Genomic DNA, 25,600 nt, shown 5'->3' with positions numbered 1-25,600 from the left:
GAGAGTCTTTATGGCGAACCTCTGCGGCTGCCCCACTAGGGTTCAGTTCCAACTCTTATCAACCATATGGTGTGACTTTGACCTGAGCTGTCTCAACAGGCCAGAAGTATATTCATGTCTGAGGAAGGAAGCAGGAAAGAGGCAGATTACAGTTATAACTTTTATTTTGTGCTTTATGGTTTCCAAATTACTTAAAATCCATTATTTCCTGTGATTCTTACAGCAATTATTCCTTTAGAGAAAGAATCATTATCTTCTTTTCATCTCCTGGATGAAAAGGTCAATCATAAGATGCATGATTTGCTCAAGGCTACATTGGAGGAAGTAACAAAGCTGGATTTGGATCCAGTTTCCTCTAAGTCCAATTCCTACAGTCTTTCCTCAGAGCCCCTTTCATTCTGTTCCCTCACTTCTGAGCAGGCGCCTGTGTCTTCGGAGGACATGCTAATTCTTCTTGCTTTCCTGTCCCCTCTCCTTCCCCAACACCTTTATGTCCGAGGAATAGCACAGATGCGGTAGCTGGTTGGGGAGACGGTAAGCCCCAATCTGAATTTCAGGCTCAGCTTCTCATTGTTTGGGGGCTTAAAAGTAAATTTTTGCAAAAGGGAAATGAAAAAAATAAACAGCTCAGTCCTGGCCAACTGTTCTCCAAGGCATGCCCTCTTTCCTGAAAGACAAAAATATAAGATGAGGTTGGTGCTGACGCCCAGCAGGGACTAAAATCTTCTATCACATCTCCTAAAACCTGAACAAAGGAAGGGTCTACTAGGCCCTGGGGCTTTTTGCACAGAATAACATTTAATCTGACAACCACCTGGCTTAAGTAAGCAAAGCACAGAAAACATAAATCTGGACTCACAAACTCCAATATGCCTTCGTGGGTCAGGCAAGTGAGGCTCAGGGGTGAAGGTGCAGATTGTAGGGCAATAGAAGTAAGAGGCCTGGGCTGACCTAGAAAGTGGATGTCTAGCCTAAAGCTTCTCAAAAATCATTTAACAAACAACTGATGAAAGTGGAAAACAAAACTCTATGCTAACTTTTTTCAGTCTTTAAAAGTAAATGGTCCAAAAGTATAAGTTAGTAAATGTCAGAGCAGTTTCTAAAGCACAAAGCATCCTTCTCCTATGTCATGTTTTCCTCCTTAATGACTGGGGACCTCACTGACATGGATGGCTCTCTACATTGGAACTGCTTCAGCCTCCCACCTTGAATAGTCCACATACGTGGCAGTCCTTCCCCAAGAAAGGCCTTTGCTTCGAATGTGGGGGCTCCAGGCTGGATCCTTGACTCCATGGCTCATGCTTGGCCCTGTCCTGGCCACATCCCACTCCTTGTTGTATGAGTCCAGAAACAGAGGCAGAAGGGCAGAGATCCAATTCAACTCTTCCCACTTTATAGCCATGTGATTCAGGGCAAATTAAGTAACCTCTCTAAGGCATTAGTGGAAATGTGTATATTTAAGATGGGAACTTTATTTTATATATTATATGAGCTACATACCGAATCCAAATAATTTAATAATGTACACATCAAAACGAAGTATTTTAACACATCTTCTGGATAATAATAAACATTCTAGCTATAAAACAGCTTATCCTTAACTTCATCAGGTTAATTATTAAAAAAAAACACAGAATACAATTTAAAAGACTACCTTTAAATAAAGTTTTTTGGGAGGTAGCATTACTAAAATAACTTTCTATTTATTATAATTCTTTACTGTGATACTTTCCATATCGTGCTTTTAATTCTGAAATTTCAAATGTGCAGAAAAGTTGTAAGAATAATACAAAAACTTATCTTTTCTGAGTTATTTGAGTGTAAATTGCCTACGTCACCCATGAAATCTTCAGTATGCATACCCTCAAAGAAGGACATTCTTTGACATAACCACACTATAATCACCCAGTCAGGAAATTACCACCATCTTCTCTGCAGATCTCAATCAAGTTTTGCCAGTTGTCCCAATAATGTCCTTTTGAGGACCCAGTTTAGTATCACAGATTGCATTTGGCTGTCATGCAAGTGACTCTTCAACTTGTATCGCTTTGGCATTTTTGAAGATGACAGGCTAATTATTTGGTAAATGTTTCTCATGTTCTTCCTTGAGCTAGTTTCCATTGCTATTTCTTGGCCAAATTATTTATTACTCTAGTAGCTGCCAAATTGTGAGTTTTAAAATGTCGTCATTCCTTCCACATTTATTAGCATTCTACTAAAGGAAATTCTTTCTCTCCTCCTCATTTTACTTATTCACTCATTTTATCAGTACGAATTCATAGATTCTTATTCTTATTCAAAGGATTAAAATCTGTTATTTGTTTTGATGCTAAAGATATTCCAGATTTGGCTAGTAAATGCCCATTCAAGCTGGTATTTCTTTACTTTGGGGCACAAAAATATGTTTCAAGCTCATCTTATGCTTTCCCTTCCTCAGCCCTGGCATCAACCATTTTCCCAAAAGTCCTAGTCCCTTTAGTGGATAATGATATCCAGGAACTAAAAACTGGGCATTAGACATGCTCATTGGTACCAAGGTGGTGTTGCTCCCAGGGCATTTCTCCCAGGGTAAAGCTGGGGAATCTATGTATGTATACAATGTGAGTATATATTTAAATGTGTATATACATCCATATTTATTTCTATATCTACCTACTTACCTGCCTACCTAATAAAAATCTGAATTCATAGGGATAACCTCCCTTTCCAATCCAATAACACAGAGTTCATTCTGTTACCTCCCTTTCCCTATTTGTAACTTCCTCTCATTATCCTCAGTATGTTTACTTATTGGCTCAGTATCTCGTTTATATAACTTGTTTCCCATCACTGCCTCAAGCAACCCATGCAGATCCTACCTCATCTTGCTCATGCACTGATGCCCACTCTAAGCTTCTGCCATCCCCTCCCCTTTGCTAATTCCTTTCCCACCCTACGTGGGCTATACACATTCCACATTAGTCACTACCACCAACTCTCCTGCATGTGCAATAACTTATTTTCTCCCTAAATAACACATAGTCAATGCAAAAAGAAAAAAATGTAAACAATAAAAGTATAAAAAGACCAGAGATGCAAAAATGCCGTAGTTAACCCCTCTAAGCCTCAGTCTGGTTACCTTTAAAGTGTTGACAGTGATTTAAACATTGTAAGGTTACACTAGAACACATGCTCCATGAGAACAGTATTTTTTTTTTCCTCTTGCTTCATTCATTGTCATGTCCTCAGGGCTGAATGCTTGGCACATAATAGATACTCAGGATTAATGTTTATAGAACTAAGGGATCGGGAAATTACTCAAAATAATTTATGAAACATAACTTAGTCAATACTAAGCAATATACTAAGAATTTTTGTTATTCATTTTACAATGTTATGAGTTAAAACACCCCTTTGGAACTGGCTAGCTTGGAAACACGAGAGTTTTTTCACAGTGCCCTCTTATACCTTTCAAGTTGTCTACCATGTAAACATATTAACTTGATTTTAAAGTCATAATTAAAATTATAAAAGGCAAAAGGACCTCTTTGGGGACTGCTTATAGAGTAGAATCCCATCCACTCAAGCCATAGCATTGAGTCACTCCTGATGATAATAATGACAAGCAAGCAGCTCCATTCCTTCCCCCATCTCATCTCCTTATTCTAAACTGGCTTTTAGTTCTGTGAAAAAAAAGCTTGGGACATTTAAAAACTATAAACATGGCAAGTGTCCAGTCTTCTTTGTGAGCAAGAGGCATGAGATCTGAGTTTCTGTCCCCAGGGAATCTCGAGGAGAAAGCACAGTCACAGATTCACACTGGGCAGGGCTCTCTGGAGACATTCTAATGAAAACAAAAGATGACAGGGAGAAGAGCAGGGAAGGGCCTAGAGAGGAACTCTGGATTCACACACTCATCAGGGAAGGGCCTAGAGAGGAACTCTGGATTCACACACGCAACTCACCTACTGAGAAAGGCAGAAAGGCTTCCCTTTTTTTAAACTGTCCATTCTCCAGAAAATGCTCTGGATTGAATGTGTCAGGGGTAGCCCACTCTGTGGGGTCCTTGTGTAGTGCAGTCAGATTGGTCAGGATCGCGGTTCCCTAGAAAAGGCAGCAAAAACTCAGGCAATGGTTGACCTGCACGACACACTTATGCAGAAGGGTGGCAGTCCCCTGCTCCCAAGCCAGGGCTTGACCATATCCTCACCCTTTCCAATCCACTGTCTTTTGAGCCCAAACCACACCTCCCCCAAGGCCCTGCTCTTTGCCATGGGATAACTTACAATGATGGACTGGAATTGCCTGCTGGGAATTTTATTACGGAAGTGTGGCTACTCTTGACTGCGGCATGGATCTTCTTTATAGGGACAAGTCAGTGTAGGACTTGGGAGGAGACACGTATGCATCAGTGAGAGAATAACATAACAGCCTGCCAGTCAGTACTATACCAAAATCAACCTGGCTGTTCAGTGAAGTGATAACTACAGCAGCTTTACCTAAGTATAAGACTTCTTATGGACCCATTTCTCCCATTTTTTTTTCTCCTCCACTGTCTACTACACTGCACAAGAGGTTTAATAATAGAATCAGGTTGATCAATAAAAAAAGCCACTGTCTATACACTTATACAGGAAGAAACCCAAGAGTTCTCCTTAAAGCTTCTCTTTCACTCATTGTGCCTTTACTTAATCCTTCAGTGAGGCTGGTTTTTACTTTAAATTTCTTTTGATTCTGTCACCTCCATTCTATGTCCACAGTTGCCATCTTAGTCCAGGTTACCACCCTGCTTGTCAATACTCCTATAATAGTTAGCTAACTATGCCTCATATCCTCTCTGTCACCTTTCAATCTGTTCCACACTCTGAAAGCAGAGTGAGCCTTGAACATGATTTAATCATGTCACACTCATCTACCCACGCACCCACACCTTGAACTTGATACCCTTCAATAGCTTCCCATCACTCTTAGGTGACCGATCGACCCATTGTCTGACCCCTGTCTGGGCCACACTCTCTCTGCCTGCACTTCCATTACATTGGCTCTCTCTCGGTTTTTCAAACATGCTATGTGACCACTCATTTCCATGCCTTTTTAAATGTTGTTTACAGTGTCTGGAATATGTTTCCTCCTTATTTTGTCACTGAGCTAACTCTTAACCATTCTGTTATCCGCAGCTCCAACCTCGCTTACCTTGAAAGCCTTCTGTGACCACTCCTGCTCTTACTCCCCATTCTGGCCAGCCTTCCTCTTTATAGAAACCAATGAATTTTTTCCCTTGGGGAGTTATCCTGGTTTCTTTCTCGACTTGAGCATTTTAGGTGCTTAACGAACATTTGTTGAATTAATAAAAAATAATAACTGCTATTTAAAGCACTTTCTATATTTAGTACTAGATTAAATGTTCTACACGTCCGACCTTATTTTATCTCCATCTGTAAGGGAGGTTTAAATGCATTTCGCAAATAAAAAAAATCGAAGCTCTGAGAGGTTAAATAATGTGCCCAGAGTCACATAATGGGAGGAGGCAGAGTCATGATTTGAACTAGGTTTATTTGACATGAAAGCCATGGCTCCTAGCTTCTACAACATAGTCAATTAGATCTCTTAGTTCCCAGCATGAGTATTAAAGTCGAAGTTAAAAATCAGAGGTAGAATGAGTGAGCTGCACTGATTCTCTGGAGCTAAATGAATTGCTAGAAAAATGCTGACAGCACCTCTGGTTCTGCCTCTTGAGATCGTCTCCAAGTATGACACATGCAGAGAAACAGACAAACTGGAATGGATCCACAGGGGCTGGCCACGTGGGTAATGAGAAAGTGCGGGAAATGTAAATATGCAGTGTACAGAGAGGACACTAGGGGACACAGGAGAGCTGTGTGCTTAGATCATGAGACCCTTGGGCCTCTAGAGATAGGAATTTCCTTTGTTGAGGACATGGACTTGAAATGGACCAACTGAGAACAATTGCAAGAAGACTCTTTTAAAGTCAAAGTAAAGTAACTCCTGTGTAGAGAACATGGTGTAGTTCAAAAAAAGATGAGCCTGGTAATCTGGAACTCAGTTCTTGTCACTCTGTAGTTGAGAGATCTTATGCAAGCTGAATCGCTCTGAGCCTTTATTTCTCAATTTATAAAATAGAAATGACACTCTGAGGACTAATTAAGACATTTTGAAAGAACCTATGTAGTCTATGGCACATAATATTGCTTAATAAGCGTTGGTTCCTTTCTCTCCTTGGATTGGTTTCTTACGAGATAGTTCCATCCCAGGGCTGTAAGTAAAAGCTAGAAAAATACCTGTGGGGATAGTATGTGAGAAACACCAGCACTGATGTGATGTTGGCCCAGGTGGTCTCAATTGTCCCTTCATATTTTAATATTTTATAACCCCAAGATCGTGAAACAGATTTATTTTCAAATTCTGGCAGGTCCCTAGCCCTGTAAGATGCTCTATCAAGGCAAAGAAAAAAATTCCATGGCAAAGTCTAACTAAGAACTGCTGTCTGCTGTATCTTCACAAAGATTCACAATACACATTAATAGCAAAAACACCGAGAAATCCCACAGCAAAGAAAAGCCAATCTTTGCCTAAACATATTTAACCTAAGATTCCCCTTCCCCTCCATAACTATTAATATCTAGCTGAACTACTGTTCTAAAGGCCACACAAGGAGGAAAAAAACTAGTATTACACATGGCTCTCTCCCCATTTAAGTGATTCACTAGGACAAGGATACCATGTTACTTTTCAAGTTCAGATTTGTACTGTTAAAAAGATGAGCTTGAAGATCTGAGGCTGAGAATCCCCACTTACCTTGCGTAGGTGGTATCCACCCAGAGTGGTATCAGCTGTCGCTTCCCTGGGTACATTCAAGGGGATGATATCTCCCATTCTCTGCACCTCATGGATGACGGCATTGGTGTAGGGCATGGACTCTCGAGCAGCTGTGCTTGGCTGCTGTGACTGGCCAATCACTCTGTCGATCTCAGCTTGTACTTTTTCTGGAAAAGAAGAGAAAGTTCTGTTATTCTATTATTCTACAACTTTCCTCGAGCCTGGTTAAGCTAAGGAATGGAATAACAGAATGGAAATGGCTAAAATTACAGTCGGCTCTACACACTCATTATCCTTGGAACGGGCCCTTAAAGAAAGGGTGTGTGCTTCCTTCCCCTTCTTCCCTTTCTGTCAGTGGAAAAACAGCCTTAGTGAGAAGCCATCTTTGAGAGTGCCAACAAGGGCATCATTTTAGACATAACAGAGCAATGCATTGTTCAGATTTGCATGATAAAAACGTTCTGCAGATTGACTGCATAATAATGTGAGTACACTTAAACACTATTAAACTGTACACTTAAAAAAAGTTATTTCTCAGGTCAAAAATTTAAACTGGACTCTGCAGAGCCCATTTAAATTTTTGACCTGAGTGAGAAATAAACTTCTATCTTCTTATTTTTGCTGTCTGTTTAAAAAAATTTTAATAGTGATAAGATACACATAACATAAATTTAGCAGGTTAACTTTTTTAAAGTATACAGTTTAATAGTTAAGTATATTCACATTATTATGTAACCAATCTGCAGAACTTTTTTATCATGTAAAACTGAAATTCTACATTCATTAAATAATAACTTTTCATTTCCCCATATTCCCCAGCCTCTGGCAATGACCCTTCTACTTGATGTTTCTATGAATTTGACTATCCGATACTTCATATAAGTGGAATCATACAGTATTAGTCCTTTTGTGTCTGGCTTATTTCACTTAGCATAACGTCTTCAAGGTTCATTCATATTGTAGCATGTGTTAGAATTTCCTTCCTTTTTAAGGCTGAATGATATTCTATTATAGTGCACATTTTCTTTATCTATTTGACCATCAATGGATATTTTGGTTACTTCCACCTCTTGGCTACTGTGAATAAAGCTGCTATGAACATGGGTGTAAACTTTTATCATCTTAAGCCATTATTTTTTAGGAGCCTTTATTATAGAAATCAAGTCTATATTACAACTAGGAAGCTTTTAAACTTTTTAAAATTGTAATTCACAGTCATAAAGGCATTTTACATTAAGATTCAGGATACATAAACATAAATAAATATATATATATATATACATATGTAAAACATATATATACACACATATAAACCATATAAATATGAGTAAAGTTTAATGAACAAACTTATCCTTAGTACATGAGAAGCATTCTGATCTATTCTATTTTTATTTTAGGAAAAAAGTTGGTCTTGATCCACTAAATTGATTTTATGTCCTGTTAATAAATGATTACCCATAGTTTAAAAAACCATATCATGACAGATTCTGGGACCTGGAGAAAGAAAAAAAATTATAACAGCCACTGTCACTGAATGGGGAAGATATACAGTCTCTGGGGAAGATGTATAAATAATGTGTAATAGGCACCTAATATAGGTGCATTAGGTCTTCTCTAGAGGGAGAAAGTGCTTAATTTCCTAGAGGAGTGGGGAGACACCTTGTTAGAGGTAGTATTTAGCAGATTCTTCAAACAGAGCTAGTGGTTTACCATTTAGAGCCATTAAGGAAATACATTCTTGTAGAGGGAAGAGCAGAAGCATAAATAATGACAGTGCGAAGCAAACAACATGTAATTTAATGGGGCTATCACATAGGGTGGGTGGAGTTGAGGCTGCACAAGCAGAAAGAGGCATGTCAGAGCGTGCGATATACCAGACTAAGGATTTTGAAAAGGGCAACAGAAGACAGTGCTTAAAAGGACGGAAGGCTAGGACCAGATTTCTTTCTTTCTTTCTTCTTTCTCTCTCTCTCTCTCTGTATTGTCTGACATCAAACCTCCCCTAGGACCAGAATTCATGTGAGACTGCAACTCTTTCCTGGAACCCACTACAATGTCAATTAACTTCACCATTTTCCTCACTAGACTCTGAATTTTTTGAGGCCAGGGACTCTCGGATCCATCACAATCCCGAAAAACTGAAGAACGTGCTCCTTCTCAAGTCCATGTTGCCTCACGACCATCCTACCCATCTTTCCATTCTACCATGCTATCTTCTGCTCTCAGCTCTGGTGCAGCATGTTCCAGGTGGCACCATTCTGTCCTGGCCTAGGCATACCCACTGACATGCTCACCTTGGATTTCTGGATAGAGGGCCATGTAAAGCAGACCCCAGCGCAGAGTAGTCGAAGTTGTCTCCGTTCCAGCAAAGAAGAGGTCTAGGGTACAGATGATGAGATTTTCCTCATGAAAACTTGTAGTAGTATTGCCCTTATGCTAGAAAACACCAAGTTTATTAGTTTATTCAGAGGGTTCTTGGTTGCCACCACACAGGCGCTTCATCCTAGGGAGAGAATGTGGAAGGAACGATCCCTAGGAGAAACGGGCTTTGCCTTCAGTCTCCTTAGGAGGCAGAGTCTTATTGCAGCAATATCATTAGCACTGTCCTGCCCCAAGCGCTAGAAGCTTTTGTTAGTTTGGGTGGATGAAAATCAAGATAACTAATTTTTATGCCTATAATTTTGGAGAGGCTATTAGTACAGTGGAAAGAAGCTATTAGTACAGTAGAGAGCTAGATTTGGGTTCCAATTTTAGCCACAACGTTCACTATCTCTGTGACCCAGGGCAAGTTACTTAACCTCTCTGTGCTTCAGTTTCCTGTTTTATAAAATAGGAATAACAAAACACACCCCCAAAGATGACATTATGTAATCTTTGATGAATCAAAGATGAATCATGTAAGATGCAAAGGGCACACAGCAAATACTCAACAAACATTTATACTGATACTATAAAGAAAAAACTGAATTCCTCTTATGTACAATAATTTTAATATCTCTCAGTTAATCTTTTCCTTCCAGGTGAAACCTCTCTACTTCCATCAACCATTCCTCATGGCATTTCATCATCTTTACCACCTTCCTCTACAAGCTTCAATTTGTCAACGTTCCTCTTAATCCGTGGTTCCATACCTGTACACCATATAGCAAGTGAAGTCTCCTCTGAGAAGAAATCAATGCTTCTATTAATATTATGACAATAAGGTGAAGTAAGAGAGGAGATGAGAAAGAAACCTATCATCCCGCCAACTTCCACAGTAGGAAGAGATAAGGTGATGAGTCAAAAATTATGACACTGATGCAGTGATATATATTAATCAGAAGGGTTATTGTGTTATAAGCTACACATCCAATTAGGCTTTCCCCTACCCTGTTTTTCCCTATAACTTTGGAAAGTGGATCATATGGGGTCCCACTCAGGCCTTGAAGATAAACTCAGGCATCCAGTTCAGCTTTATTTGCACTCTACTCTGGGGACTGAGGGAAAGAGTAGGTAACTGGGCACAGTTCCAACTAATAATGAGACAATGCTTTGAGGCTCAGTTCTTATTTTTCCTTTTTCTGATAGCTCCTTCATATAGCTCTTTCATATAGCTCCTTCAGGTATGGATAGAGGGTAGAGAATAGAAGTATAAAAGGCAGTATTTGGGCATTCCCAAAGCCTCAAGCCAAATACCATGGAATCCCTACCTTTATTTCTAATTGCCTCATCCATCCTGGCTTAATGCTACTCTTCTACTCTATGAAATACTGCTTCTATGTTTACTTCCCTGTGATAGGTTGAATAAAGACCCACAAAGATGTCCATGTCTAATCTCTGGATCTTGTGGATGTTACATAGGAAAGGGGACTTTATAGATATGACTAAGTTAAGGATCTCGAGATGGGAAGATTATCTTGAAAAATCCCAGTGGGCCCACTACAATCACAAGAGGGAAGAGGGTCGTAAAGAGAAGATGTAAGGATGGTAACAGAGAAGATGCTACATGAATGACTTTGAAGATGCAGGAAGGAGCCATGAGCCAAACAATTCAATATCCTCTGGAAGCTAGGAAAGGGAAAGAAACAGATTCTCCCATACAGCTTTCAAAAGAGCCAGCCCTACAAACACATTGACTTTAGCCCAGTCCAACTGCTTTCAGACTTCTGATCTGCAGAGCTGTAAGAGAATAAATGTGTGTTGCTGTAAGCCACTAGGTTAATTTGTACAGCATCAATAGGAAATGAGTACATCCCCATTTGTTCTTTAAAGACAAAACACAGGTAACAACTTTGGTTTCCTCACCTTTTCTATTTCCTTGAGGTATGCATCAATAAAGTCTCTTGTTTGGGCAGGATCAAAATCTCTCTTGTGGTTTTCAATTGCACAGGCAATAAACAATTTCAGTTTCTCCCAATTGCTAAAAACTGTTTGGTGAGGTCCAGGAAGGAATTTCATTATCCTTGGAAAGATATTGTAAAACTAATCGAGAAAAAACAAAACAATCACAGAGACAATAGGGTGCCAGTTTTCCACTTTTTAAGACAACAGAAACGTTTTATTCTAGCTCTTGTTTGCTTACACTTAGATCTTGACTCTTTTCTCTCGTCCCTCTTTTCATCCCTCCAGCAAAGCATTTCAGCACTCCATCCCAAATATGTCCAGTTTTAGACCACCTTTCGCCACCCCAACTGCTTTGCCATCTTAGCACAAACTACCTTTTCTTATCTAGATGCTGTAACAGCCTCTGTTCGATTTCTTAACCCCATTCCCAGGCTATTTGCCAGAAGTGAGCATGTAACAGTTTAATCAGAACATTGCAATTTTTGGTTCTCAATTCTTCAATGACTTCCCATGACATGCAGACAAACTTCTGCATCGTTCTCTGGGTATATAAACTCTCTGTGAACTGGCTCCTGCACCCACCTGTCGTATCCTTTGCTATCACTCTCTGTCATCTTACTTTCTCCAGTCTAGACCCATTACTTCTGTAATGACACCAAGAATGTCCTTGTTGAGGACTTCACATTTGTTATTCCTTCCATCTAGAACGTTCTTCCTCTGAAATCTGGAGTTCCAGCACCTCACTTCACTAATGCTGCTTAAATGTCATCTACTTGGAACAGTCTTACTTGATGATCCTGTAAGTGGCAGCATCCTCGCCACTCTCTTTCCATTCCCTTATCTTGTTTTATTTTCCTTCATGGCAATTATCATTATCGTGTGTATATATGTTTATGTGATATATATGTATGTATATATGTATATAGATGTGTTTTATATATATATTTATTAAACACATATATGTATTTGCCTGTCTCCACTATGGGGGCATCTCCATGTGGGTGAGACATTGTTACCGAAATAAAGTAGTTTTGAATGTATTTTCTCTAATAATATCTGGTAGAAAACAGATAGCATAACATAATGGTATATCACCTAGACTTAAGACATGACATGTGTTTGGCTATTAGGTCTGCTGCTTTCTAGCTATAATACTTTGGAAATAATGATGATGATGATGATGATGATGATGATGATGATGTAAATTGTTACCCCTTAGTATAACTATCTGCCAATGGGGACCCAGAGTTATTCTGGTGACCAAATGACGTGGGATCCATTAAATACTTAACACAGAGCCAATGGACCACTATCTGGACTTGCTTACACACTCCCATATCTGCCTGCACACGTCATGATGCTTTATTTCTTTAAAGGATTGTTGTGAAAGTTAATTGAGATAAAGTATGTTTAGCTGTCCATCAAAGTGCCTGGTCTATTTTGGGACTCCAAGAAATGCTTATTACCCTTACTCTACTGCCCCTTACTACCCTCCAGGAATTTTTTTCCCTGGGGAGAGTCAGCTGGGTACCCACTGAACTCTCATGACTTCCTAGATTCTGTCTTAATAGGAAGGACAAAAATGGAACTACTGAACTGGGGACTACCATGACTAGAAGTGAGAACAAGGACTTAAAAAATAACTTTGGCAATAATAATAATTGCTCACATTCATTATGTCCTTTTCATGTGCCAGTAATCATGCTAACTGCTTTACCCATTTTGGTGTGATGGATCCATAAAGCTCTAGGCAAGGATGCTTGGCAGGTGTAAATAAAAATAAATCCACTTCTAGATACCAGACAAGTGACCTCAACACTTGGGGCCAATTTTTCCCAAAATTGTCTTCCAAATCTAGAAAAGTGGCTGAGAGACCAAGAAGCTGAATAGTTTTTGACAGACTTATAAGCCTCAAGGGACAAAAATGGAGTGCAGGGCTGCAAAGTAAGGGGTGAGGTTTGAACCCCAAGTATTTTTATTCTACGAAATTAGGATACTGATAAATTCCTGTTGACAGACATGTAAATAGTGGAACCACTTTGGAAACCTCTAGACATCTTTTATGTCTAGGTATGTATGTGTGTGTGTCACACACACACAATCAAGAGAAATGAGTGGATGTGGCTACATGCACAATTGTATTAGAATGTTCATGGCAGCTTTATTCATAACATCCAAAACCTGGAAACAACCCAAATGTCCATCAACAGAGAATAGAGTAACAAACAATGGCATATTCATAAAATGGAGTACTATTCAGAATTTTTTTTAAAAGAGCAACTAACACAGGATGAATCTCCTAACAATCTGCCAAAGGAGAAACCAAGCACAGAAGAGTACTTCTGAGGGAGGAGAGAGATGGCTGGGTTAAGGAGGGACATGGAGAGGAGAGGTTCAAAGGCAATGACACTATTATGCTTTTAAAATAAAATAACATAGAAATAAAGATGTATGCAATGCAAAGTTTATGGCTTTACATGACTGTTAGAAATGTTCTTTTTATGTAGTAAAACATTTACTATATAATATTTATTATCAAAAACACTAGAATCACAGATTGAATTCAAGTAAGTTTGTGTTGAAGTCAATTTTAAAAGGTTATATTTTAGCTTAAAAAAACCCATCTGTGTCTGACATCAGACCCAATATCCTTAATCAAGGTATAAAAAAAGAACTCCTTACATGGCACCACCCTGACGCCTCCAGATGTGTGAGCTCATCTAGCATCTTCAGCATTTCTTGGAACTGATAATCCTGGTACTCAAAGCGCTCCCCAAAAGTGATGGAGCAAATAATATTGGAAACTGCATTGTTGATCTTCAAATGTGGGTTAAAAGGCTGTCCTGGAGGTGAAAGAAAAGATGAATCTTTCAGATTGGTTTGTTTCTGTTCTCTACTGAGGGTCTATATGACAAATGACATACCAAGTACAGAAACATCTGAGACTCTGGTCACAGCACTGTACACGGGGTATGACATCCAGCAGGTTGTCAGTCAATGCCTGGGAAGTCAAACTAATGACCAGGGTTTAAAATCAATAATGTATATAATGCCTGTCTTCTTGTGCCTAATTTGAGAACTTCATGAGGGCAGAGTTCTGGTTAGTTGTTTACATTTATATCCTCAAGGCCTAACACAGTGCTGGGCACATGATAGGCATTAAAAGTAATCAATGAGTATCTGTTCAGTGAATGAATGAGCCACAGTCTCTTACACTTGTCCTAAGAAATACTCACCATTTTCCTCTTCTATTGCCTGGGTGAGGTGGTAGGCCTCCTCTTGCATGCGTTCCTCTAAGCTCTTCTTTCCTAAACCAAAATTCCTCAGTGTTGTCAGGGCGAACCTTCTTTGTTCCTTCCATACCTGGCCATTGGACATAATCAATCCTGGGAAAAAGAAAGCAACATTATAAAAAGAAAGCCAACAAATGGACGTGTATCAAATAAAGGGATGGATAAGGGCATTAGGCATTTGAAAACTATTCAGAGAAATAATCCTAAAGCAATGGATACAATCACTAGCATGTACTGACTACTTGCAATGCCAAGCACTTTAGTATTTTTTATGCATTATGTAATTTAGTAGTCACAGAAACTCTCTGAGGTTGATACAATTATTACCCCCTTTCCATTTTGCTGATGAGAAAACTGAGGCACAGGAATAAAATAAACTTTGCAAGGTCGCAGAGTTAATAAGCCACTGAACAGGCAGGCATTCAAGTTCAGGTATGCGTGACTCCAAAGCCCATACTTAGATTACTAGTGACATAAGGAATATTTAAATATTTATATTATGCTATGTACTAAGAATGCACTCATATGTAAGACACTTGTTAGTATGCACTCATATTCATACTAATGGATTAAGAGGTAAGGCTTTTAAAGTCACAGGAGAGGTCCTATCTAAGCTGGTTCCTAATAGAGGAAGAAATGACTGAAGAAAACGAAGAATGAATATTCCATGCAGGCAGAGTCAAAAAAAACCATCTTGGTGTGTTCGACAGACCATCATTTGTTTTATAACACAGGTAAGTCTACGCTCCTTTCATTTCTTCATTTCTAGAGCACCCTTCAGCTCCTTTTAATATCTGGGTTTGGCCTCCACTGTCTCAATGAAATGGCCTTTCTTGCTGTAAAATCCAGGGATACTTTTCAACCTCATCTTACTTAGTCTTTCAGGAACATGAGACACTTTTTTTTCTTGAAATTCTTTCAACAATACTCAGGATACCACACTCTCCAGATTTTCTTCCTACAGCAGAGAACTTCTCATATCTTTCGCTCATTCACCTTCTTCTACCAAACTCTGAAATGAAGGAATTCTTCAATGTAAGGCCTTCTATTCTCATCCTATACTCCATTTCTTGGAAATCTCATCAACTCCTAAAATTTTAAATAATATTAATAATGACCATCTATTTCTGTCCCTGAGCTCCAGACACATATATACAACTGTCTGCTTGATTTTGCTAACTTAAAGGCATTTCAAACTCAGCATATCCATGATTGAATTCATGCTTTTCTACATACAACTCCCCACCTAAGCCAAACCAAACACTTTGTCCTCCTCCGAGTGTTCCTTCTTTCCATCATCTACTCATTTGGGTGTCTACCTCAACACTTCATCCTCCCTCCATCTAGGTCACCATGTCTTATTGGATTTACCTTCTGAATATCTTAAATCCATGTACCTTCACTACCACTGTCCTACTTTAACCTACTATATTGTCATTTCTTGTCCCTTAACCCTAGCCCAAGCTATACCTTTCTTTAACCTAAAATGCTACAATAGTCTCTTGCTTCCTTTATTCCATTCTCTCCAGAGCAGCCAAAATAAGTTTTTAAAATATACAGTATAAATATGATGATTCCTTTCTTTACTGAGAACCATTCAAGAGCTTCATTGTTATTAAGAAAAACGAACATCCTTAACAAATATTTGCATGAACTATTCCTGGCCAAGCTTAGCAGTTTCATCTCCATTTGATCTCTGTCCTTGCCACATTGGCCACTTTTTTTAATTCCTCAAGTTCACTGTCCTTCTTCCCACCTCAGAGACTTTTTATATTCTATTCACTCTGTCTGATTGCTCCTTCACTTTATTAAATTGTCATTTACTTACTTACTTTAGTTTTTTCCTGAATCTCAGGACTAGAATAGATACTTCTAGTAGATGCATCCTGCACTTATCTTCATAATACTAAGGCTTTAAATTATTATAGTTAATTGATAATGTTTTTCTCTCTGAACAAAATATCTTACCTAAGGACATAGAATAGTTTGATTTGTTCTATTCACTGTTATATCATCGATGCATAGCACTGCACTTCATATGGCAGATAATAAATACAGTAAATGGATATAGAGTTAATGGATAAAATATTTCAAAGAGGAATCAGGAAGCACCTGAAAAAAATGCTTTAATAGAGTAATAGACTTGAGTTTTTCATTTAGATTTTTAAATGTTTAAGTTTAGTTAATGATAATTTAATGTATTCATGCTAAACTGTTCTAACATAGACTAGAAGGCTCAAGATACCTTGTATGAAACAGCCTTAATGATAAAGCATAAAGAACTAGAGGCAAGAAGAAGGAATTACATAAGCAGCAGAAGCAGATTCATGTCAATTTTCCTGCAGGAAGAGATTTGGAATGGGAAACCAGTAAGAGTGAATATATCGCCTCTTTCTCCGCTATCATCGAATGATGGGTTACTTGCTTACCAAAGCATCTGGAATGAGTTCATGCAGCAGATGCAGCTTTTCCCAAATCCCTGACATTAGGGTTGACCCTGCCAAATCCTTTGAGAGAGTGCCTTCAATAGGGAAGTGTGAACATCCATCAAGATTTTATATTGGGTTTGGTCTCTGGGAAGTGTTGGGAATTACAGTCACGGAGGCACCTTTAATAGATCTTAAGAATATTAAACATACACATCTTACATCGGTCAAGAAACTTACCACAGTTCTTAAAGATACGTTCTCGAACAGGCATTATGGGGCGGTTCACAAAGTTTTGTTCCTTGTGGACAAGGGCTTCTTTGATTAAGGGCAATCCAGTTACAATAACCGAAGATGTGTAACCAAATTCCAGTCTCATAACATTCCCATATTTCTTTACATACTGAAAAATAGTTAAATAGTCATAGTTGAATATACATATATCTCTGTGTCCAGGAAAGAAAAAAGTGTGCACAGCCAGGGGAGCTTGTATCGAGGGCAGTATGTGTGTGCATGCGTGTGTGAGAACTTCTCGGTCTGTTGGAAATGTTTCTCCCTGTTTCCTTTTCTCCTCTCCATAAGACTTGCATTTGATTTACTGTAGGATGTGAACATACCTTATAAAACATTCATCCGCATAGTCAACCTATATGAATTGAGTAAACATCTACCATTGTCCTAAGAATGAGTTATGAAGATATAACTATAATAAAATAAACAAGGTCTTTAACCTCAAGCATCTTAGAGTTTAGTGAAGGGAGAAAATTCAGCACATGTAACTGACCATGAGAAGGTTGAGATCTGTTTAATGTAAGTCTAGTGTAGCAAGCATGGACTACTTAGTAAATCATATCTGTTTAACAAAAAGAGAATGTCCCCTCCCTTGACATGTGCTAGAAGATCGAAAATTCATTATAGGGCTTGGGCCAGATGTGGAGAAAAGCACTCTAGCTCTGGAGCTGTGTGCAAATTTTAGCTCTATGATTCACTAGCTGTGGGCTCTTGAGAAAGTTGTTTCACTTTTTTTAAAGACAGCTCTTCAGCTATAAAAGGGAGAAAATGATGCTTCCCTTAAGGGTTCTGTAAGGAATAATGAGAGCAGCAGTGTGAAAGGCACTTTGTTTTCTGGTAACTGGCACACAGTCATTCAAGTCTCTGAGGAATGAACGGGCTCTGTGTGCAAAGGAATGCAGATGCGTGCTCATGGCGACAGAGAAGACCAGAGCACCCGAATGTGTGGGAGGAAGGCACTCATGGTCACAGATGGCCACGTTCACTAGGTATCATATGAAGCATCCTTTACATTTTATCTTATTTAATCTCACAGACACCCTCCAGTAATAATGATTTTCTTCATCTTTCAGAAAAGGAAAATGAGTCGTAGCCAAAGTAACAGCCAAGGTGACAAAAGCTACTGAGTAGTGGAGGAGATTTGTCAGGAATTATGTAAGATTCGAGGGCAAGAACATGAACCTGAGATGGCGCCAGGACCTTAGAATTTAGTGGGAGTTAGAGTGAAAGTGAGAATGAGACAGGGGCAGGGAGTAGAGAATGGAAGAGTGTGTGGGTATGTCATGAGCATGCACAAAGGTGCACATATGTGCAAGATGGGATATATGACAGTGAATGGTCACCAATTCAATCCTGATCTGTCTGTTCAAGAGACAACTCTCAGAAGACCTGGCCTTTTCCTTTTGTCTACTGGGCTGTTCCTAGCTGCAGGCAGTGAATCAAATAGAAGGGTTCCATTTCCCCCAGGTGTCTGTGGCCCCTCCTCCCTGATTTCCATGCACACCCATGTCGCCCTTAGTGCCCTGGACCCCGTGACCCCCATCAGAGTAAATACAGTGGATTTAGTCTCATTCCACCATCCTACTCTCACATGAAAAACTGAGCCTGAATTCAATTTCTCCATTGTTCATTTGGCCCAGAGTCTTCCATCAATCTTTGTTCCATTCATCTCTGGCCCAGTATGCCCTATCTTGTTAGAAAAGGCAGAGCCAAGGATCTATCTCAAATTGATCTGCCTCTAAAGTATATGTCTTTGCTTTTAAGAAATGGCAGGGGACGGGTCCATATTAATGAACTAGATCTTTAATTTCATCTTGCTGAATGCCAATGTTTTGACGAACAATTACACTCTTGAAAAAAATTTCAAAAATAGAAATTGTTAACACAGAAACAGAAAATGGATTTAAGAACCAAAGAGACATTTTAGAGCTGAAATATAAAATAACCTAAACAAAAACTCAGATTAATCTCAACTGCAGATTAGTAATTGAATACAGATCAATAGAAAGTATCCAATCTGAACAACACGGAGACAATAGATTGAAAAAGAACAAAAACTGAGACTCAGAGACCTATGTTAGTATAATGAAAGATCTAACATTTGTGCCACCAGTGTCCAAGAGTCCCAGAGGAGAAGAAAATACATGTAAAGTTGAAAAAAAGTTGAAGAAATGGCCGAAAACATCTCGAATTTGGTGATAGACAAACTTACAGATCTAGATTGAGTCAACCCAATAAACCCAAAGAATCCAACATAAAGACATATCATAATCAAATCTCTAAAAACTAAAAACAAAGAAAAGTTCCTGAAAGCAGGCAGAGAGAAATAACTCATTGCTTATGGGAAAAATCAATTTAAATGACAACAGATTTCTGATCATAAACTACAGAGGCCAGAAATAACTAGTACAACATCTTAAAATGTAGACTGAAAAAAATTGTCTATGTAGAATTCTATATCCAGTGAAAATGTACTTCAGAAAATGGAGGTGAAACAGGCATTGTTAAATGAAGGAAAGCTAAGAGAATATTTTTGCCAGCAGACCAGCTCTAAAAGAATGGCTTAATAAAGTTTTTCAGATAGAAAGGAATGACAAAGGTAGAAAACCTGGAACACTGGAAATGAAGAAAGAGTAACAGAAAGGGTAAACAAATGGGTAAATATAATAGACTATTCTTTTCCTCTTGAGTTAAAAAAATTGTGTTTGACAGTTAAAAGCAAAATTATAATATTGTCTGACATAATTCTTTATGTTGTAGAGATAATATTTAAGACATTTATATTATAAAGTGGAGAGAATAAAGGGACCTAAATAGTCATAAGATATCTATATTCTACTCGGTGGGGTAAAATGTTCAAACTAGTAGACAAAGAGCTGTATATGCATATTGCAATCTTTAGAGCAACCACTTAAAACAAAATACAAAGAGATACTCAAAAACACTAAGTTAAAATTGAATTCTTAAGATATGTTCAAGTGGCCCACAGAAAGACAGGAATTGAGAAACAAGAATAAAAAAAACAAAGAAAAATAGAAAACAAATAATACAATGTCAGACTTATCTCAACATATAATTACATCTAAATTCACCAATTAAAAGAGAATAGCAGAATTTTAAAAATGACCCATTTATATGCTATTTATAAGAACTCATTTCAAATATAACGATATAAGCTGGCTAAGGTAAGAATGGAGAAGCATACACCATGTAAACACTAATCAAAAGAGAGCTGACATGGCTATATTATACCAGATAAAGTAAAGTTCAGGCAAAGAAAATCATCAGGGATAAAGAGGGACATTATATAATAATTAAAGAGTCAATTCACCAAGATGACATAACTATTTTAATGTGTATGCATCAAAAGAAAGAGCTGCCAAATACATAAGGAAAAACTACCAATATCGACTAGAGAAATAGACAAATGTGTAATTGTAGTTGGAGACTTCAACATGACTCTCCTAATAAGCGATAGAATTAGTAGATAAGAAGTCAACAAGGGTACAGAAGAATTAGATAACATGATCATCCAATAAGGTCTAACTGACGTATTAGAACACTGCCCAGTGAAAGCAGAATACGGATGGCTTGAACAACGCCAGGGTTAGAGGCCTGGACCTGCTCCACACAAAACTAGTACACATTTTTTTCAAGTATGCATGGGACTGTATCTTGGGTCATAAAGCCAACCTTAACATATTTTAGAAAATTCAAATTATACAAAGTATGTCCTCTGACCAGAATAGAATCAAACTGGAAACCATTACCAGAAAGAAAACAGGAAAATGTCCCAATACTTGGAAATTAAACAACACATTTCTTAAGGGTACAGTTTCAGGAAATTAGCTTTAAAATTCTGTGACTAATCCTGTTAGCATTATCAACTGGGTGTTTCTCTCAGAAGGTGATAAAACCTTCTCTATCTCCAACTTGACTCTAGGAATGTGTTTAAAGTACTCCAGTCATTTCTAGGGAAAGGGGGACTAATATTTTTAGCATGTCTACTATAAGTGGTGTTATATTGACCATTCACTGTTTTATTTACAACCATCTTGCACAGTGTTGTCTCTCAGCAAGGTACCTGTGCTGAGAAGCAGGAGACCAGTTGAGGATTCTTCAGAAAGTGTTGGATGTTGGAGAAATTTTTAAGGAATTCAGAGTGGCCACAGTTAGGGTGTCCTGATGGGAGATGATTACAAAGACATGGCAAGAGTCTGAGTCATAAGGGTTCCATGTGGCTCCATAAGCTGTCTGAACTCTGCTGAGGAGTCTTAGCAGCCAGAAGCGCTAAGAAAATTTAAATTGAGGGATGATATTTAAAAATGATTACTTCAGGTAGAAAAGGCCAATCAAGAGAGGCTCAGTCACTGTGGTAGTGGGAGCGATTCAGTTGGAAAGTGGTGAGAATTTAGGTAGTATTATCATTTTACAAATGGGAAAATGGAACGTCTGAGAAAGTATAGTGTTTTTTTCCAGGATAATAATATTAAAGAGGACAAGGTAATCATATTACAATAGGATGTTCTCATAATATTTAACAAGGCACACAGTTAAATAAGTTGAAGAATGTAACATGTCTAGCACAGTTAAATGGTACAGTTAACACTATTTCACCTCGAGAAAGAGCAGGTGGAGTCATGCCAGTTTACGCTGAGGAAAACAAGGCTTTACCAAGGGTTTACGAAGGCATTTGCATTAGCGCTAGGGCAACCCATCCTCGCGCCCCTCCGTCCCCGGGATGGCCCTTTTCCTGCGGGTCAGGGATAGAACACGCGACCCAGCACCTTCACCCGCTCCTACCTGCTGAAGCGACAGCTGTGGCTGCTCAAAGTTCAGTTGGAAGAAGTTTCCCAAGATGGGCAGACGCGGCGGGCCCGGAGGATAGTTGTTTTGACGCCGTGTTTTGAAGAAATGGGCAAGGACCAGAAAGAGGACAGCACCTAGCAGGAGAGTGCAGGGATGGAGGTCTGTCCAGACGGCCGCCGCTAGGGACCCCATTGCCGCGAACATGGCGCGGACATCCACCTGCTCTTCTGAGGTTTGAACTGGCGACAGTCCTCGCCTCTCTTTATTGAGCTCGCAGCACTCGCTGGCCTGCCCCGCCCCGCCACGCCACGCCCTTCACGCCAAGGCGTCCTGCCCCTGACCTTCGCCGGGGAGCGCCTAATCCTGTCCTTCCACTTTGGTCGCCTGGATTCCTGCAGCTCCCTTTGACGCTTCCCCCACCCTCCTCAGCCCCTCTCCGCCCCTTCCCGCCAGCCAGATGCCAGGCGCTGTATTTTCCGGACAACCCGCACGAGTCTTGGAAAGTCTTTCTCTGAGACCGTTGGGGCTCTTGGATTTATGATTTCAATACATCGTAGAGCTCCACACTCATTTGAGCTCCGTATTGAGAACCGTACCTGGTAAACAGTCAAGCTATCAGAAGCGCCTGACGCAGAAGCACCTGATGTTTCTTGTGTGTTTACTATATATGACAGGCAGCGCACTCATGGTTTTAAGTAAGTTTCTTCGTTCTGACAAAATTTGGCAGACGCTCTTCTTAGTCCCATCTTGTAGTTGAGGAAATAGTGACGTTAGATAGCAAATACGTGGTGAATAAATGAATCCACCGGTCTGCAGAACATCTAAAAGAGGTCGCGTATTTGTAACCATTCTGGGGATTTAAAAGCATTACATCAAAGCTCCTAGCGCCGACCTTAGTCCTTAATAGGTGCTTAATTAACACTGAAGTGAAGTGTCTTCCCAAAGTCCAGAGAAAGATACTAGTCAGGGCTTAGCTTTTGTCTTTCCAGCCTACAGCTTCCTAGCTTACTCCAGTTGTTATGCATTCTTACAATATTGCGGATATGTATATAAATATTATTTTATAGTATTATTATACAACTGCTTAAAAAAAAAAAAAAACAAACCTCAGTATTATGTGTTTGAGATCTATCCAGGTTAATATATGTGGCTTTAGTTCATTCGTTTTAAAGGCTAATTAGTATTCTATTATTACACTACAATTTTTTAAATAAGGGTATAATTGACATGTGATATTAGTTTCAGGTGTATAACATCATGATTTGATATTTGTATACATTGTGAAATGATCACTACAATAAGTCTAATTTCTGTCACCACAGTTATAAAAATGTTTTTGTGATGAGAACTTTTAAGATCTATTCTCTTAGCAATTTTTGAATATGTAATTCAGCATTATTAACTATAGTCACCATGCTGTCTGTCCATTACATACTCAGAACTTATTTATCTTATAACCAAAAGTTTGTACCTTTTGACTCTCTTCGCTCATTTCACCAATCTTCCACCACTTGCCTCTGGCAACCACCAATCTGTTCATTATATCCATGAGCTTTTTTTTTTTTAGTTTAATTTTTAAAAATTCCACATATAAATGAGATTGTATGTCATTTGTCTTTGTCTGACTTATTTCACTTAACATAATGCCCTTGAGGTACACTCTTGTCACAAAGGGCAAGATTTCATTCTTTTTATGGCTGAATAATATTCCATTGTATGTATACACCACATTTTCTATATTCATCCATGCATCAATGAATATTTGCATATCTTGGCTACTATAAAGAATGTTTCAAAGGACATGGGGTACATATGTCTTTTTCTGTCAGTGCTTTTGTTTTCTTCAGATAAATACCCAGAACTGGAATTGCGGGATCATATGGTAGTTCTATTTTTACACTACAATTTATTTACCCATTTCTATATCAATGAACATTTAGGTTAGTTTTCTCCTTCTTTTCCTTTTAGTTTTTAAAATAGTACTGCAGGTGAGAAATTGTGCCATGGGCTTAAATGGATGATGTCATGTTTAAGATTAGATGAACTCTATTGACTTTTTCTCATAGACTTTGTATAAATGAAGTGCTAGACTTTACTTGAAAGCTATAAAAATTAATGGTTTAGATATATGTATAACAAACCAATTTAAACATCTTCTATAAGAAGAAAAATTAAGACCACTTATTTGAAAACAAAGACAAAGCTTCACTTTTTAATTTGCTTTCTCATTAGTTCCTTCCAAAGTTCCTTCCTTAAAGCTGTGATTGACTTTTTTTCTCATAATGAATACTTTCAAGATATTGTATAAACCTATAGTAAGCAGCAAGGGAAAGAAAGACATTTTTAATTTAAAGAGCTTTTTATGATCAATATAAGCTTCCCTAGTTGAATATTGTTCCCTTCCTCCATTAAGTCAAAATACAAATCAACACAGGTATTAGGTTTCTAAAATTTTAAATGAAATATGACTTGCAAAAAGTATTTTGTATAAGAGTGTGTCTGTATTATGTATATGCATCAGGTTCAAGTTAATGGCTTCAATTTATATTTTAAAGAAAAGCGAATAACAAAAATGACTGTCCTTAGTTATAACTATAATGAGATGAGTATTAGCATTGGTCTTCAGTGTCATTTGTCAGTTTGTACTTGTCTCTTTATGTTCTCTGACTTGTACTAACCAATGGCCCAAACCACTGATTTGCTCTTAAAAAAAAAAAAAAGAAAAGAAAAAGGAGAAAGTTTGACATCTTTTGTTGATCATATGACATGCATGGAAACAAGTAAAGAAACTAAGTGGAATATTAATTATACAGTAAGAAATGATCAGATTAGTCTCTTAATTGGTCCTTATACCACATGAATTTCTGAATAAATTAACAATCAATTAACAAATTAATCATGAATCGTGATTACAACCATCGAGTGTTTTTTTCCAGCATTAATTGAAAATTGTTGTGTGAAACTTGTCTATCCAGAGAAGTACCATTGTATAAATCTTAACAAATAATTTAGTTAGAGTATTTTTAGATATTAAATTATATGCCAAGTATTTAAAGTGAATTTAAGATTAAAAGTAAGGCATATTGTCTAAGGAACAGTGATAATTTCTTAATTTGAAAATTTTTTATTTTGTGAATTAGAATACTTTGGTATTTTTATTTCTATTATTTTTTTTTATATCTTCTTCCACCACATGAGTAGTTTGGCAATTAGAAAATACAACTGTCTTTTGAATTCTTTTAAGAATTTAGTTTAAAAATTGATTAATGTGATATATTATTTTTACTAAAAAATAACTTGGCCTATCATATCTCTTATGTTCATTAGGATGTATTTCATAATCTGAAAGTCGAAAGAATTTCTGAAATAATTATAACAGTTATTCTTGTAATAACCATAAATATCAAAAAATATTCTTGGATACTCTACTTGTATATCTTTAATGCCCTGAAAATTTGAAGGATGACCTAAACTGGCATATTTTGGAATAGCCAAAGAAAAAAAACAACTACTTTAATACCAGCCTTTTAGATTTCATAACAATTTTGGTGAGGAATAAAGGTACATAATTTAAGTACAGAAAAAACTCTGAAAATGTCTTTCTATAAAATACAAAATACACAATACTTCAATAGAGTCAGG

The 25,600-nt window shown here is 38.0% G+C and overlaps 1 protein-coding gene across 1 annotated transcript; it reads right to left on the bottom strand.

Moving 5' to 3' along the window:
- Nucleotides 1–483: 483 nt before the first annotated feature.
- Nucleotides 484–22,200, bottom strand: LOC105303444 (cytochrome P450 2J2). The gene is made up of 9 exons (XM_011377078.2): nucleotides 21,953–22,200; nucleotides 17,099–17,261; nucleotides 14,376–14,525; nucleotides 13,822–13,982; nucleotides 11,101–11,277; nucleotides 9,111–9,252; nucleotides 6,796–6,983; nucleotides 3,945–4,083; nucleotides 484–667 (listed from the first exon to the last, which is right to left on the bottom strand). The coding sequence occupies exons 1-9, from the start codon at nucleotides 22,160–22,162 to the stop codon at nucleotides 489–491; spliced, it is 1,509 nt and encodes a 502-aa protein (XP_011375380.1). The 5' UTR covers nucleotides 22,163–22,200; the 3' UTR covers nucleotides 484–488.
- Between the last annotated feature and the right edge of the window lie 3,400 nt (nucleotides 22,201–25,600).

The sequence above is a fragment of the Pteropus vampyrus genome, unplaced genomic scaffold (genome assembly GCF_000151845.1).
Source record: "Pteropus vampyrus isolate Shadow unplaced genomic scaffold, Pvam_2.0 Scaffold305, whole genome shotgun sequence".
NCBI classification, from domain to species: Eukaryota; Metazoa; Chordata; class Mammalia; order Chiroptera; family Pteropodidae; genus Pteropus; species Pteropus vampyrus.
The sequence above is the reverse complement of the archived record's forward strand: the minus strand, read 5'-3'. Positions and strand labels throughout refer to the sequence as shown.